The sequence below is a fragment of the Oculina patagonica genome, chromosome 1 (genome assembly GCF_052425735.1).
Source record: "Oculina patagonica isolate OP01 chromosome 1, crgOcupat, whole genome shotgun sequence".
NCBI lineage: Eukaryota > Metazoa > Cnidaria > Anthozoa > Scleractinia > Oculinidae > Oculina > Oculina patagonica.
The window spans coordinates 17,028,153-17,045,377 of record NC_135758.1 but is presented as its reverse complement, the minus strand read 5'-3'; the positions used below and the strand labels follow the sequence as shown (position 1 = coordinate 17,045,377).

At 36.5% G+C, this 17,225-nt stretch overlaps 1 protein-coding gene across 1 annotated transcript in view; it reads left to right on the top strand.

Moving 5' to 3' along the window:
• The first annotated feature begins 29 nt into the window (after nucleotides 1-29).
• LOC144659397 (NBAS subunit of NRZ tethering complex-like) overlaps nucleotides 30-17,225 on the top strand; it is a 41,365-nt gene continuing 24,169 nt past the window's right edge. Inside the window, exons 1-24 of the mRNA XM_078519810.1 lie at nucleotides 30-172; nucleotides 1,345-1,414; nucleotides 1,982-2,024; nucleotides 2,940-3,023; nucleotides 3,408-3,455; nucleotides 3,660-3,703; nucleotides 5,192-5,267; nucleotides 5,413-5,470; nucleotides 6,530-6,609; nucleotides 6,972-7,028; nucleotides 7,460-7,599; nucleotides 10,152-10,255; nucleotides 10,440-10,505; nucleotides 11,049-11,177; nucleotides 12,060-12,126; nucleotides 12,369-12,415; nucleotides 13,381-13,436; nucleotides 13,597-13,687; nucleotides 14,267-14,425; nucleotides 14,751-14,806; nucleotides 15,108-15,177; nucleotides 15,288-15,413; nucleotides 16,181-16,425; nucleotides 16,930-17,113. Of these exons, the coding sequence (XP_078375936.1) occupies nucleotides 77-172; nucleotides 1,345-1,414; nucleotides 1,982-2,024; nucleotides 2,940-3,023; nucleotides 3,408-3,455; nucleotides 3,660-3,703; nucleotides 5,192-5,267; nucleotides 5,413-5,470; nucleotides 6,530-6,609; nucleotides 6,972-7,028; nucleotides 7,460-7,599; nucleotides 10,152-10,255; nucleotides 10,440-10,505; nucleotides 11,049-11,177; nucleotides 12,060-12,126; nucleotides 12,369-12,415; nucleotides 13,381-13,436; nucleotides 13,597-13,687; nucleotides 14,267-14,425; nucleotides 14,751-14,806; nucleotides 15,108-15,177; nucleotides 15,288-15,413; nucleotides 16,181-16,425; nucleotides 16,930-17,113 (2,196 nt within the window). The 5' untranslated portion in view covers nucleotides 30-76. The remainder of the gene's footprint in view (nucleotides 173-1,344; nucleotides 1,415-1,981; nucleotides 2,025-2,939; nucleotides 3,024-3,407; nucleotides 3,456-3,659; nucleotides 3,704-5,191; nucleotides 5,268-5,412; nucleotides 5,471-6,529; nucleotides 6,610-6,971; nucleotides 7,029-7,459; nucleotides 7,600-10,151; nucleotides 10,256-10,439; nucleotides 10,506-11,048; nucleotides 11,178-12,059; nucleotides 12,127-12,368; nucleotides 12,416-13,380; nucleotides 13,437-13,596; nucleotides 13,688-14,266; nucleotides 14,426-14,750; nucleotides 14,807-15,107; nucleotides 15,178-15,287; nucleotides 15,414-16,180; nucleotides 16,426-16,929; nucleotides 17,114-17,225) is intronic.

Below are 17,225 nucleotides of genomic sequence, written 5' to 3'. Positions count from 1 at the left end.
CGGTTTTGTGGTGTGCGGCATCTCACGTGATCTTCTGTGGCCAATGAGAAGGCTGGTTCTCAGTCTCCTCTGAAGAATGAAGAATTCCATCATGGCTGCCGGGGTCGCAGGAGATCACATTTTGTACGATGTATTTATTCGTGCAGAGTGGTCTCTTGGGGGAGAAATCTTGGTAAGTGTTTATTTGTGTTAGCTTGAAAGGAATTTTGAATTCGCTTTCCGTAATTTCAAGAGCTATTTTGTTTCTTTTATTGCCGGTTTAACTCGCAAAAGTCATACGTGGCGTTGTTCTCGGTCAAGTTGGAGATTTGTTGAACAGATAACCAGATTGAGGAGACCAAGTGACACTGCAAGTGATAAATTTCTCATATTGCTACCGAAGCAATATTTCCTGTCATTCAGTGTAAAACTGTGGGACCCTTTTGTTTCAATGCATTTCTAAATTACCGGAGATTAGCTATAGCTCGTTCTGTTGCTGCGGGCCGTGGCCGGATGGGAACGGGAACAGTGGGGAAATTGTTGTATGGAACACAAGGCAGTGGTGTTTGGTGCTGGATCAAGTTGACTGTAAATAATTTATAACACCTAGCAGAGGCACCTTTTTGTCATAAACTAGTTATAATCACTATTTTGTCATTTATCTGTCTTTATAAGAAAATAATTCTCTTTGGTAATTACTAGGTCAGTTAAAGCGGTTTTCACTTGAGTGTCGAAAGTAAATTGCGTTTGCTTTGGTTTTGAATTACTATGCTTAGTGATTGGCTTAAAAATCTCGCGCCACTTTCTTAGCCAATCAGAAGTAAAACCAAAACCAATCGCGACTCGCTCGCGCACGTTTTCCCGCGCTTCGTGCCAGCTACATGTATTTGCTTCGAGTTTTGATTGGTTCACTGGATTGTCTGTGTCCTTTGTGATTGGCCAGAGTAATTACTTTGGTTTTGGTTTTACGACACTCAATTGAAAACTGCTCTATTGACCTTGTAATTACCTACATTACTGTAAATGGTTTAATTGGGCCGTTGGGGTTGGGCAAGCTACTCCCATTTATAAGATACATAGATATTTGTAGCTGCAAAAAGTGAATCTATCAACTTTATTGGTCTCAAAATTTTTTTACAATAAAAAAGGACCAAAAAGGAATTGCGCGAACAAGAAGTCTGGGATAGGTCATAGAAACCAGAGAGTTTTGGTTTATATATCAAGAAAAATAAGACAGTATTGTTTACCAGGAAACTGAGCCATTAGCAATTTGACAAATTTAGTCTAGACTAGGTATTGACAGTTAGAATTCAAACAGTTACGGTATATAATAAGCAATGTTGATGTTAACGTTGTTTGTTTTAGAACAAGACCGGATTTGACATTGGTCAGCTGAGGGGATCTCTACCAAAGAAGTTCTTAACAGTTGCACAAAGTATTTTCATTTAATATCTGTTTAGTTTTTAAACTACCATATTTGCTCAAATAAAAGTGTAACAGCTAGCCTCTGACTGGCTTTTATGTAAACCAGTCTAACTGATAAAGTAACTGTTTATAATTAAAGTCTTATTCTATTCTGTTTTGTTCTACAATGTATTTGTTTATTTATTTATTTGTTTTTTTTTTGTTTGTTTGTCTGTTTATTTATTTATTTATCAATCTAGAGCAATATTATTGTTTGAGTGACATGGTATAAAATAGCCACCTGTTAATATGAGATGTTCACTTGATCCTGGAGGGACTAACTACCGGTACTAACTATCTCTCTATGGTGCAGTTGACCGAAAAAGACTTCCACATTCAATTTGGTTAATTATACAAACAAAATTAGGTGGATGTTTTTGAAAGAAGTGGACATGTAACAAATAAGTTTGGTAGTGACTAGATTTAGAATTTAGCCTCCTTGACTGTATCTCGCTATAAACATGTTGCACTGAATGTTACATACTTTTTGTTTTATAGCATGTATTCTCAAAAGCAGTTTCTTTTTCCCTTTTTCTAGATTCCTTTTGGTGGTTGCTGAGGGGTATTCAGTATACTATAAGGTAATTCATTTTGGCTTTTGTAAATGCCTGAGAAGATTTTACATGTGTAGATTTAAAATATGGAATTCTATATGGAAACGATAACTGCCAATTGACACAAAAATACGGTATGCACCTGTAGATATAAAAAACAGTTTTCCAAAAACGAAGCTCAAGGAACAGATAATGTCCAAGGACAAATTTACAAGTTTGCATATTTTTGAGGTCAGATGGAGGGAGACTGTTGTGTTATCTTTCAAATATTTTTACACCATACTGCTCTTTATGAGAGACCTCTCTTCCAAGTTGTCAATGTCAAATTAATTCTTTGGTGATCAGAAAATATTGCTAATCAGTTCAGAACATTTACCGGTTTTTCCATTCAAATTACAAATAATTTGAGATGAAAACTAAATGCAACAGCACAAAATGCAGGGATATTACTTGGGGGTATCATCAGTTAATTCCTCAAGAAAACATTTGATGAATTGTAATAAGTATACATGTACATTCTTTAAAGACAATTTTCCTAATGCTATTGAAGTGATATTTTTTTATTGTTTACCTCTCCAGGGCTAAAACTGAGCTCAATTTTTCATTTTTATTTCAGAATTTATAATCAAAAGATCTAAAATTGATTGGAACTTGAAACACTTCTTAGGGAACAAAAAACTTCATACCACTTTCTCATCCAATTAGAAGTACAGCCAAACCAAATTTTGCGAGGCACTTTTAAGTATTTGTTTGAGTTTTGATTGGTTCATTGGATTGTTTGTGACCTTTATGATTGGTCAGAGTGCTTACGTTGGTTTTGGTTTTACGACACCCAGTTGGAAATAAATTGCCCTACAACCCTCTTATGTCATGTAATGATGATATTGTTTTATATTTAGTTCATGGCATATATGTAAAAATTAATGTTTTATTCAATTTCAGTGGCAGCAATCAGATTCTTGGCCTCCCAGCACAGCTATATAAAATCATCAACAGTTCACTCAGTTGGCAGTTTGCCTTATCCAGGTACATTTTAGTACGTAAAACATGATACATCACGGCTGTGCTCTAAGGGTGCCTGGGTGCCTCAGGTGACTAACTTTGGTCTTTGGGCGACCAGATAATCTTATTTCTTTCATATAAGCTTTATGCTGGGCACCCTGGATCTCATAGTTTGGAACCTTTGGGCTCCTTGTAATTTGTCTTAGAGCACATCCTTGTACATGTTTAAACTAGACTTAGAGAAGTACATTTTTCAGAGTCATGTTACCAGGCAAGTTTCGATACTTTCTAAATCAGCAGAACATATGTCTAAAAGATAGAAAACAAAACATAACCAAAACAAGTTTAAACCATGTGCATTGTATTGACATGCAATTTGTCTCACTTTTTTGTATTGTTTTTCTTTAGTGATGGGAAGCTCCTTGCAGTACTTCAAGACAGTTTTATTGAAATAAGGTAATATCATAATTATAACTGTATAACAGCATAACTGTTATATAACAACAGCTGTATAATAAACTTCATAGTTCAATTTTATCTAAAAAACTGAGTCCAAAATTAATTGCAAAATGTTTTCAACACAAGTTCTCTGTTTTATTAAAATCAAAATCCTTTCAATTCTACTAAATAGGCACTGAATATTGTTTTTCTTTTGTGTAGATCATTTGTAGATGACTTTGAATCAGTTGTTGCAAAATGTGCTGGTAGGTGTACAATTTGGACTACAACATTTTTCTTGTAGACAAACCCATCTGACATTGCCTTTTATGCTGTTAGTTGTAATTTAATTAAGCTAACAACAAAGGGAAGCTGGTGTTCATCTGACAGTCAGCAGAATGAAAATGTACATGTATTAAGCACAGGCTCAAAACACTCCTGCAGAGTACATCAGTGTGGGCATGACATGGCATGGCAGATGGTTACCTTTACAGTGTATGTCCCCCTTCCACACTGCACTGTTAAGTCAATGTGATGGGTGCCCAGATGACTCTGCATTGCGACTCATGGCTGGGTTGCAGGGATTGTCAGCCATAGGAGCAGTTTACTGTAAAAGGGCTGGTTGGCCCTCAGACATCAGACATGCCAGTCACCCATCTTCCATAGAGCATAAATGATATAGAGGATAATACATGGTTGCGCGGAGGTATGAAATTTATCTTCGAGTGTTCAAATCGATAGCTCACGAGTGAGCGCAGCGAACGAGTGAGATATCGGGTTTGAACACGAGAAGATAAATTTCATATCTCCAAGCAACCATGTATTATTCTTTTTATTATATAAACCTACTAATTACGATGTTTTTTACGATTTTCCGAAGATTTCCGACCATTTTCCGAAGATTTCCGAAAATTTTCAAAATGTTGTCCGAAGGTTGTACGAATGATTCCGAACATTTTCCGAAAATTTCCGAAGATTCCGAAGATTGCTGAGGAAGATCCGAAGATGTTTCGACTTAAGATCAATTTACTTTGGCCCATTGAGCATTGAAACATGGCAAACTCTGCAAGCTGTTTGGTCAAAATGATATCACACATGTGTGGATATCATTTTTATCCACACATGTGTGATACCATTTTTCTCGATTTGCTACCACTCGCTAAAACACTGCAGTTTATATAATAAAATGCAGTTGTTAATGTACCAGAGACAATTGGAGTATAAATAATAAATTATTGTTGTTGGAAAGAAAATTAGTATTGAGAATAAGAACTCTGATCATTAATGACTCTACATGAAACTTGATAGTACCTTACCTCTCAGGATAGCAAAATCTTTAACTTTGCATGCTCAGCATGAGGATCGAATCACTTTTTTTTTAAATTGACTTCAGATTTACACTCAGCTTCTTATTGACAGAGAGTTTTATGTTAGCAAACTGAGGATCCTCTTGTCAAAGCTCCATGATTACTAAGAACATCTATTATGTCAATGCTCTGGACATGTCTTGAATACAGCATGCTAATGGACCATCCAGCCAGTCAACCGTTAACTTGATTTGTGAAATAATTATCAGTAACATTTGATCTTGCAAATGTTACTGACCCCACACGCTATGTAGCTTTTTTCCCATCGTGTCTAAATAAAGGTTTTGTTGTTGTTGTTGCAGTGTCAGTCTCTGCACAACATTCTGTGAAATTTATGAATCATTAGCTACATGCAAGGTAACATTTTCCTTGATGTTTTTGTTTCAGTTGACGAAGACAACTGTCCACAATGGAGAAAGCTGGCTTGGAGTCAGGACTGTTCTATGTTGGCTTGTTCTTATAGGTTTGTAATTTGCATGTTGCTTATTATTTCAAAAAATATACTCCTTAGGAAAGCATGCACTAATAGCTGTCTTTCTATCACTAACAAATTCTACATATTGTCTATGCGCTATGAGTTACATTTTTTCTTTTATTTTGTTTTGTAGCTCTGGAGACATAGTGGTATTTGATCTTGCAGGGGAACTACTCTTCACAATTTCCCAGGTAAGCTATACAATATTCAACTTACTTGATTTACAGTGTTACTACTTAAACCAGGCCACTTGGGAAAAATCAACCAATCAAAACATTAATTACGATGGTGATCTTTTTCGTAAAGAGAGCAGCACTTGACATTGAGACAATAATGCAACAACAAAATTTGAAACCAAGTGAAGGCAAATAAAAGTCTGTTTTACCCGAATTTGTCGACTTATTGGCTCCTCTATGCCTTATACCTTCTACAGATTGCATTCATGGCACAGAGTTACCACAATTTTTTGATCTTTTTACTCCAAAAGGGAGGCATGGCCTAATGGTTAGTGTGCTTGACTTCAGATCAAGCAGTCTCAGTTCAACCCCTTGCTGGACACTGTTTTGTGTTCTTGGGCAAGACACTGACCGGTAACTCTCATAGTGCCTCTCTTCACCCAGGTATATAAATGGGTACGGGCAAATTTAATGGTGGGGTTAACCCTGCCGAGTGCTATGGACAAGCATCCCATCCAGGCAGGGATTTCAAAATGTTTTGAAGTAGGCGTGAGCAGCTGGAAGAGTAGGCAGCTGTGACAAGCCATGCTTGTTTGTCACAAGCTGATTGCTATGGCCAAAGTAACCGATGACATAAAATCAAGTAGTCGGTGGAACTACGGCGGGTGCTCCTAGCTGATTTATGCTATGGAAACCGGGATAAGCTCCGGCCTGTGTGGCCAGTAGGCTCATATGCAGACTTTACCTTTACCTTACCTTTACTCCAAAAATTTACCTTGAGAAAACTCCTTTTGTGAAGGCCAAACCAAGAGCATTGAAGACTGCTCAAAATTAAAGATCGAAAGTAGCTAATAATAAAATGACGAAGTTTCTTTAAGATATCTGCAACTTTCTGCAATCGTGTTAGGTTTCAATTTTGTCATTAATAAAACTATTGTTTGTAATCATTAACCATGTTGGTTCATTTATTAAAAAAAAGCTCACTATTCTTTGGGTAATTTTGTTCCAAGTGTCCCAGTTCACTAAAGGTGATTTGAAGAACTAATTTCACAATGTCGTGATTGTCTTTTCTAGCCTGTTGGGACTATTCCTTCAGATCTCAGTGATTGTATAGCTGGACTGGCTTTTATTGATCACAAACATAGCTCACAATGGTAAGATTCTGATCAACATTGTAACATATAGTTGTGATGTTCTTGGCTAAACATGCAGAATATGTATCATTATGAAAGGTCACAAATACAGCAACAGTTGCCCTCATATAATGAACTCTGAACTCCTTTATAAGGAAACGGCTGGCATTACAAACGATCTTTGTTAGCGTGGCCAAAGTTATGATGAGAGCACCCTAGAATAACGAAAACAAACACTCAATAAAACAAACGTAGGGGATGTGGTGACGTAGCAATATCGGAGGGTTATTTTAAAAGTGCAAAGTGTAAAGGATGCAATTTGTAACATCGTCTTTTATAAAAAAATAATAATAACGTTTCCTTAACTGAATGTTCTTTTTCAGGTCTGCCGAGCTGTTAGTGATAAATTACTGTGGTGTGCTGAAGAATTATTTGGTCAGGTTTGTGTGTACATTGAACGTTATATATTGTACATGTTTTTTTTTAAGGACGGAACTACTTTATTTCTCCTTACTCCTTTCTCTATGTTCCTCAAATCACCAAATTAAAAAAAGTACTCTGTACAAAGTCATGGCATGTTGTTACTCATAGGTCACACTGACTGATCGAGGATTCTAATGAAGTCAATATTTATTGACCCAAGTTAATCAATGGAGGATATAAGTTTTTCCCATTAATATCGGATTGTAACAGGTTGAGTTCCGTCTTAAAAAAAGTTAACCTAAGAGTATAATTTAGCTGTGTTTACTGTTTGCCTTTTGTTGAGAGTTGTTGAAAGTTCGAAAACATGACAGAAGTAATTAAAAATTGTATCTTAGGTAAGTAATGAGAATGATGATAGCTGGGTAACCATTTAATGTCTTTCTTACAGCTCTACAAATTTTCAAGAGAATCACAGTTTTTCTTTTGCCAATGTTTTGCCTCATGGAGTTTGCAGTGTTGTTTACCATCCTCAGCACAGCTTGTTGATTGTTGGCAGTCTTATAGGACAAGGGCTGAGCAATTCAACAGGTGACTTAATTATTGCACTCGTGAAACTTAAATTGCCTATTTACGCTTTCCTTTAATAATTTCGGCTGATGCTGATTTGAAAGTTTAAAAGCAAGAAAGAAGCAAGAAAAGCGAGTGTTATCAGAAAGATGCACACTGAAAGCTTTACTTTTTGCCATGCCACATTGCTTGGCTGTGGCTGCTTTTTGGTCATCCTGGTGAGAGTTAAAATTTTTACCACTAATATTATAAAGTGGCTGCAAGGAATTTAATACATGTAGTCTGGTCTTGTTTTCAAAAAAGCTGATGACAGATAAGATTGTCAGGCGGTAACCGGTAAAATTTACCGCTTGTAACACGACTCTTTACCGCCTAGAATCGCTAAGATATCCTGTAAATTCAACAGGTAAATAGCAACTTTAGTAACTCCACTCGTTTCATCTTCGTAGTCATGATTGAAAATATAAAATAACATATTGAAAATAAACAGCGACAAATGCAATACGGTATTCATTTACGTATTTGTACTTAAGTATTCAATATTCTTTATTTCCCTTCGCTTTCTGAATCTCTGAGGGCTGGTATCGAAGAAAGAGCAAGTTTTGCTGGTCTTTTTCACTTCGCGGCAAGTGCACATCTGTTGTTGCACAGTTTCTACGATCGTTTCCACAATGAAGTGGCAGCAATCCTTGCTGTCCTTCCACTTTGTCCATTGAAAATAATAATAATAATAATAATATTTAAGATTTCTAAGGCGCAAATTAACATGTAAATATGACCAACTGCGCCTTACAAATATATAGAAGAAAAACAAATTAAAAAATTAAAAAAAAAAAATTAAAAAAATACTAAGAATATAAGAGTTTTAAAAACTAGCTATTTACAATAACGTACATATGACTAAAAAGAGATAAAATAATTAATTTAATTAATAGATATTAAAATGATCTTACTTATACGCTTTCCTAAATAAAAATGTCTTCAGTTTTGATTTAAAAAGGTTAAAATTCTCCTCGTGTCTTATTTCGCTCGGCAATTGATTCCAGAGCGTTGGAGCAGCAGCCGAAAAAGCTCTGTCACCTAGTGTCTTCTTTGTCTTTATGGAGGATGGTGCGAGAAGTAGTTCCGAATTCGAACGAAGACCGTACATAGAGGGACTCTTAATGTCAATAAGATCGATAATGTAGTTCGGCGCTCTGCCATGTATTGCTTTAAAAGTAATAATTAAAACTTTAAAATCAATTCTGAATTTAACGGGTAACCAATGTAAAAAATATAAAACCGGAGTTATGTGACTAAAACGTGGAGTAAGCATATAAGCCTAGCAGCTGCATTTTGCACGCGTTGCAACTTTATGATATGGGTGGACGGTAAACCATAGAGGAGACTGTTACAGTAGTCGATACGCCCCATTATCAATGCATGGACCAGCGTTTTGGTAGACTCAATCGAAAGAAACTTCCTGATGCGTCTTATGTTGTGCAAGTGATAAAAAGCAGCCCTACATGTCTTAGTAATGTGTGTCACTAAACTAAGGTTGGTGTCAAACCAAGTTCCAAGATTTCTTGCAGCAGCAACAGGAGCAACACTGACATCACCAACTGATAACTTCTCGATGTTCACCTTGTTAAGCTGTTGTCTCGTGCCAATTATTAGGAATTCGGTTTTGTCGTCATTTAGCTTTAACTTATCAGTAATCATCCACGCTCGGATCGCCTTTATGCAAAGTTCCATTGCTTCAATTGCTTCAGATTGACTAGATGTAGAGACTGGCTTGAAGGACAAGTAGAGTTGTGTGTCGTCTGCATACGCGTGTGCCACAGGAAGATGATCCTTTATCACCTCGAATAGCTTGCTAGAGTAGATCGTAAAAAACAATCACAAAGGCAAAGAGGTTAAAATAATTCCAGAAGTGAGAAATATTACTTACATAAAAATAGTTCAGTTTTCAAAAACATGCAAAATGCAATAAAAAGTTGATTGCTTAGTTGACCGTAGCTGACACGTGGTGAAGTCAAAGGCAGCTTTCAATGTCAAATTCTTCTCATAAGTTCGTAAGTGTTTAAAACAAAATCCAGATGACAGGTTAAAAGAAGCACTCAGAATACAACTTTGTAACAAGGCTGTTGTGAATGCTGAGTATTCGAAGCAAAGAAAAAAAGAGCTGCAGCAATTCGTAGCAAAGAGGAAACAGGACCGCCGATTTTTTAAGTAGTACGTCATGTAAGCGACAGCAAATGTATCTCCTCAAAACAACAGAAGATTTTATGCAATTTTTCTTAGGCTTTATAGCAGGCGAAAGAGGTCTGCAAGGCCATAATAAAGTTGTCATGAAATAAAATTTGTCCAGCATTTGGACAACATTCTGTTCCATTTAGGTAAACTAGAAAACGGCTGGGATTTACCGGAATTTCTTTACCGGTTTTAAAAAATTTCTTACCTGCTGTGCTGAAAACTAGGGAGAACACTGCACAAAGCTAAATGATGACCTTCTTATTTTCCCCAAGGGTGGACACTTAATAATAATTCAACTAAATGAACATATCATTGTTTTTTGTTTTGTTTAAAAACAGACATGTCTTGCCCAGCTTCTCAGTGTGGTTTAACTGCCTGGAGGATTCTCTCAGGATATCCTCATTATAATCTCATTGAAGATGAAGGCACTAAGTTTATTAAGGTTAGTGGCAGCCTCTATAAACCCAATCAACTGACAAATTGATTTAATTGACTTTCCATTGTTTGTAACTCCTGATCTAAACTGTATTGTGATAATGTTTCAATGAGGATGCTGTAAAATAGCGCTAGACGACATTTTGCAGTCATCCAGCACTGACGTCACGTTTCATATGTTTATGGTGTAGGCTGGTTCCGGGATATTAAACAGGCTTAGGAGTCTTCCACTACTTAATCCAGGAACTGAAGGGCAGGTTAGAAATCTCTTTGCTTTATACGTATGTTTATGGTGGTTCAGTTTCTCTCATGGTACAGTTTGTTCTGGTGTATAGTATAATATGATAATGAACATAAAACAAAGGAAGACACCACATTGTACAAACAGTAAAATTGAACTGACATCTACAAGTTATCTTCAAAACTCGCTTTATACAGCAATAATGTTTGTTTGTAATGCACTGGATATAAAACTTTATTAGTAAAAGATGTTTTTAGTATTTTCCATTTGTCAGTGTTTGTTTTTGTATCCTTGGGTTGACACACAACATGAATCTGCTTAATTGTGTATTACTATTACCAAGTGAAGCTGTTGTCAAGAACCCTAGTGAATCCCATTATCCAACCAACAGTGAACCTGTCCTATTAAGAGGATGGCCTTATAAAAGAGATTCTTAATTTTAAAAAAATGATGAATAACTGAAGAGTGGCAGTTATAACAAAGTGATTGTATCATTCAGGTGGTTGTAAGGTAGGACTCTACTGTACTCACACTGCAATAATCTATTGGTTCCATTTAGGATGGTGTGGTTTACATGTCCCTGTCACCAGATGGCACCAAACTTGCTGCCCTACATTTATCAGGGACCTTGTCTTTGTGGCAAGTGCCGTCACTCAGGCATCAGAGAACGTGGTCCCAAGATGACCAGGTAATATTTAAAGGGGGCTCCTTGCCAATAACTTGCAGTAGCTAAGACAACTATATCTACCTGTTTGAAAATTGGAATACAATCATGCTACTATTGAATTACAGCTCTCTGTAATTAGACACATAAAAGTTATCGTTCTTTTACATAAAACACATGTAAGTGAACTTACTCAGCTCAGTTTTGGACAGTTTTTTTTATGCTGCCTGCATATAAGCTCCTGCTGTATTTTACTGTTTTTTTTTTTTCTTTCTTCACGTCTATATAACCAGTGTATCGGCATAAGACGTCAACAACCCAGATATAAGCCCTCCCCGTTATAAGCCCACCCAAAACCTCTTCAAAGTTGTAGGGCATATAACGGTCCTTTTAGGTTTGATCACTGACTTTTTACCAAAAAGTACATGCTTCACATAGTCAACTGTCCTACCCTGACTTTGTTTTTTTAATATAGTTTAGAATTGTTTGGAAATTCTACCTCATGCTATACAATTCAGAGAGAAGAGTTGCTTTTAATTTAAAATTATTGGAAGTATGTGTCTGATTACTTATTGATCGGGAATTGTACAATTTTGTACTCCATTCAGCTAATTAATTTTGTCCGAGAAAGAAGTTGCCAAAATTTACCACACATTGTTAATTTATTGGTTCAATGAATAATGGACTGCTAGAATAGTGAGAAATATAATATTCTGGAGCTGTTGGCTAAAAGTCTGTGCAGCAATCACAACCAGCTGTAAGCTGTAACTAACATATCAGTTGTATACAACTGTAAGATGTAGCAAAGGAAAACACAGGTAGCACTAGTCACTAGCCTTTTTTATTGGCTTGTCTACAGTACATAGTTAACAGGACTCAAGACCTTAATTCTTTTATCTCTGCCAGCCTCCAGTTAAAAGTGATGAAGAACGTCCTGGATTTTCAGTGTCAAAACCATTGGATTCTCACAAGGGTTGGTAAATCATTCTTGTACCATTAGTTAGAAGTCATCTGATTTACAACTTTGTATAAGCTAACAAAACATTTAGCACTGAACTCTTTCTTTTCAATTCGTAATACTGTTTTAAACTTGTTAATGCACAACAAAACATACAGAGGGAAGGCTTCTGTCGTGTGATTGGTACAATGTAGGTTGTTGTTCTTTTTGCCCTTTTCTGATCTAATTAACACTATCTCCTCTGTATATGTCGTCAGATTCTTCCTTTTATGGTTTAATGGATATCAATTGGTGGACTGAGGAGGTGAGATAATAATAATAATAATAATGATGATGATGATAATATGTTTATAGTGGTCATGCACTTAGCTTCATATCTCAACGAGATAGCTAGTTTACAGGCATGCCACTGAAACAGAGGAAACAAATAATTTTAATTGAACATAACAAGGTTAAAAATCCCAACTGGCAGGAGGCAGACCAGTTGGCTATATACAAAGCGTGGTCGAGGATTTGAACTCAGGACAAGCGAGAAAAACTATAAAACACTGCTTGGTAATTACTTAATATATACATATTTAACATTTTGTATCAAATCAGTGCCAAAAGATATCTTTTTAATTCAACCAAAGGATGGAGCATTACAGGTCAGGTGCCAGTGTTTTGTGCCAGATGGACAGTTAGTGTTAGGTAAAGTCTGCGGCAGACCAAAGTGTCCCTTGTCGGAGCTTATCCAGGTTTTCACAGCAGTTAACAGCTTGTATTTCCACTCCTCCTTGGATGGGATGCTACCCCATTACAGGGTTACCCCAGCATTAAAATGCAGGTACCAATTTTTACACCTGGATGGATCGAGAGACGCAATGCGAGAGAAAAGTGTCTTGCCCAAGAACACAACACAATGGCCCCAGCTAGGGCTTGAACCCAGATCACTCAATCCAGAGTCCAGTGTGCTAACCATTAGTCCCCCACGCCTCTCAATGTTTTCTTGTTAGAATACTCTTTCTGATCTATGAGCATAATTATGTATTAGTTATTTTTGTTCCACCAAAATAGCCCTAAAGGTTTTATCTGTATCCCTCCAGGTCAATGCATGATGTCCAAGGATTAATAAGGTTTTCTTGCTCAGTCCAGGCCTGTAGTAGAAGGGAGGAGAGGGACAGGTCAGGTGCTCGTCCCCCCATCTCCCAGTGTATGTTTCAAATGAATGACAGTGAAAGTGTTCATGTTCTATTGTCTTTATAGGCTTGCTATTTTTTTTGTCACCAGGCTTTAATTTTGTCCCACAGCATTGGAGCATTGACTGTGTCATCAACAGAACAAAGGTGTGTGGAAATGATCAATGTTTTGAATGTTCAGTGGGAGAAACATCCTTAGTAAAGAAGCCCTGAAGTGTTTGGAATTGTCATAAAAACCTTGTTTGCATGAGTTAATGGGAAGTGAAAAACTGTATCCCAACATTGGTTACTTTTGTCTCCATTTCAGTCTTCGTAACTTGCTTGGTAGCCATCCAGAAATGTGTGAACCATGGTCTCGCATTACTGCTGCTTATGATAAAGGATTTCTTATCTTGGAGGTAACAAGCCTGAGAGACCCTCTGATAATGATAATACTACTCAATGTGATCTTCGCAGTTTTGAAACAATTTAAACAGAATTTGAAGTCACAAATTGTACAGTAGTAATGAGGTTCTTTATAAACTGCATTATGAAGACATTGTGGCAGCATGTCAGTCGTTAATTCAATTATTGAATTTGATACTGTTAGTATAACTGCTCCATCAGCACTTTTACTAGTTAAAATCCTTGATCTATTTTTCCGATGGTTGGACAGTATGGCTTAGGAATAGAATATTGAAAATCCACTTGCTTAACAAATTCGATCTGAATCACAATTTTGTATTGTCTCAAAGGTGTGCTTTTGTTTTTATTTACAACTGCATCGCTAAAATACAGTGCAAAAAAAATAAAAATGTGGGAAAAATTATCACTCCAAAAAATTAATGTACCTTGGGATGTTGTGATTTAGCCAAAACTCATGCATACAAAATGGTTAATATGTGAAATGGTTAGCATGAAGTGCAATGTACTGACATGGTGAATACGAGAAAACAAAATAATAGTAATGTATTGGTATGTATTTTTCTCTTTGATAGTGTGAAAACGAAATCAAAAGCTTGCAATCCAAGCTTTTGCTTGGTAATGAAGACAATGACGATGAGAAAGTAGAGAAGGAAGATGGCGAGGTAGAGGGTGACGAGGATGATGATGATGAGCCAACTCTGATGTCAAGATCAAAACATTTTGCTAAACAGGTTAATTCTGCTTTCCATATATGTGTCGCTACATACTGTAATGTGTGTCCAATATTTTGTTTTTCTTTTACTTATTTGAGTGTAGTAAGTTTAACAGTTTACATTTTAAACACAGGAGTTTGCGTAGTTACATGTAGTAGTTATATTTGTGGGAAGCAGTCGTGACAGCCAACTTCTGTTATGTTTCCAAATTATACATTAGTGCTTTTTGTTTCATTATAAGTGTGATAGCAGACAATGTTCATACTTGCCTGAAAATGTATTTCTGTAGTTTATTATTGATCACTTACAATGTGGTAAGAAGTTCATTTGTTTGTTCTTTTAGGTGATGTTTTTCTTAACTGAAAGTGAAAGATTTCAACCACCCATTAAGATACGCAAGTATGTGCAAGATGCTTGCATTTTTCGTTTTATCAGAATAATGATTCTTCATTTTGTTTCTGTAGAAATGTAAGAGCTGAACTAGCTGTGTCGCTTGACACCATGCTCGGTGTCATCAATAAAAAATGTTTTTTGGCATTGGGCCATGGATGGTTGTATGAGCTTTTTTATGTAATGTCACTTCCTTTTAAACAACTTGCTCATTTGGTTTAAAGCATGTGGTTTCATAACAGTAAAGAAACTCTTGATTTGCAGTTAGATTAAGTTAAATTACTAAATTTAGGATGTTACTTTTCTTCAGAGTTCTACACCGTACATATCGACTTGTGTGCTTGAGATCCACAACACCTGAGGAACTATACGCTAGGAAGGTAGAAGAATACTCACTGTTTTTTATGCATTTGCAAAGGGATAATTGAAATTTTGATTTACCTGTGAAGAATTGTTTTTTTTTTCCCACATCATTAATTTATTATTTTAGATTGAGCATGAAGAGTATGGTGAAGCTCTAGTTCTTGCACAGACTTACGGACTTGATAGTGACTTGGTTTATCAGAAGCAGTGGAGAAAATCCAGAGTGTCAGTGGCATCAATTCATGACTACCTGGTGTGTGTGATAGAGATAAAATCAATTTTGTATTTATTTCTAGTTTTAATACTTATACCTAATCGTACCTTTTTGGTACGCTTCGGTAGCATATCAGGTGAGTTTGGTCGAGCCATGGTTCGTATTTTGGCGAGACACAGTTGAGCCAAAATACCCATGGCGAGACCAAACGAGCCTGATATGCAGCCAAAGCGTACCAAAAAGGTACGATTAGCCCAAATTCAGCCAAAAATCCGGTTATATTTATCGCTCTGTTGAAGCCATGCTTGCAAGGTACGTACTGCAAATTGTGTAAGTTCCTCTTCTGCCTTTTTTCCCACTCGTTTCTTTAGAGTTTCATTCTCTAAATTTTCAAAATCAAAATTAAGCGAAAAATTTGGAAATTCCGACTCGGCAAACATAGCGCAATTGGCGAGCGCGCTTTAGTTCAGTTTTTTGGCGGGAACGTTTTTCTCTTTTTACGAGTGCTAAACACCGCTTAATTTAAATTACGAAGTTCTGTATATTCGTAAAGCCTCTTTTCAATTCAGCGTACAGTAACACTACTTTACTTCAAAGTGACCGTGATATGGTGGCATATCAGGTCAGCGACTTGATATCGTAGGATATCAGGACAGTAGATCGCGCTTCTGATTGGCTACTTGCGAATTTGGGTACGGTAATATCTGAAATCAAAAGGAATGTTATCATTGAAGATGTCTTTTTAGTAATGGCCCTTGATTTGACAAAAAACCGCATGTTAACAAATTGTTGTATTATCATTACAGAGTAAAGTTAAAAATCGTTTGTGGGTTCTTAACGAGTGTGTAGAGAGAGTACCAGAAAACTATGAGGCTGCAAAACAGCTGCTGTGCTATGGTCTTCATGGAACAGATGCCAAGGTAGTGGAAGCTGTGGGTCGTGGAAAAGGTCCCTTGCCATTTGTCATAAAGGCAAAAGATAATGAGTTTGAAGATGATGAGGAACGAAAAAAGAAACAAATGGAGCTTGAGGAGTCCTTAAAGTTTGCCAGGTACTACTGTAAAACAAAAAGATATAAAGGCAAATATCTGATAGGAGTACAGAAGAATCATATTTTCTTGAACCTCCAAGGTTGAAAGTTGAGTCATTGCATGGGGGTTAAAATTGCTGAATTTGACTGAATGAAGCAAATCCAAGAGGAACAACGTTCAGTTCAAGTTATCGGGAGGTTTAAGAAATCAAGGGTTTGATTCCACTGTGGCCTTGGTTAAAGTTCTGTTTAGATCAAAAAGGATAAATAATAAAAAGCAATGGAAGATAATATGCAGTTTAATTATTGAAAAGTGGTTGGGTGTAACTTGGATCAATTAACCTTTAGTGCAATATCCATTGTCTGATTCAATAAAAGTTATTCTTGTCCAAAAATATACCGGTAACAAGCTCCCAGATTGTCGTTATATTTATACAGTCACATGCCTATTTGGTACTTATGTCTATTCACTGTAAACCAGTTAATCATGTTAATGATAGTTTTAAACCAATATTTTCTCATCAGTTTTAACCTGGAGCAAAGAGACATTTGTATGTACCGCCTGAAGCTCCTTCAGTACCTTGATCGCCTCTCCACCTATGAAGTCATTTTGGGTGGAGTCCATATTGCTCATGAGGAGTACTGCCACACATTCTTTGAGAGATTTAGAGAGCTGAACATTATCCAAGCTGCTGTGGAGTATGCTAGGGTATGTTTTTTGGATATTGCACTGATTATTAGAGCGTTATTGAGTGTCATAAAACCAAAACCAAAGTAATCACTCTGGTCAACCGCAAAGGATGCAAACAATCCAGTGAGCC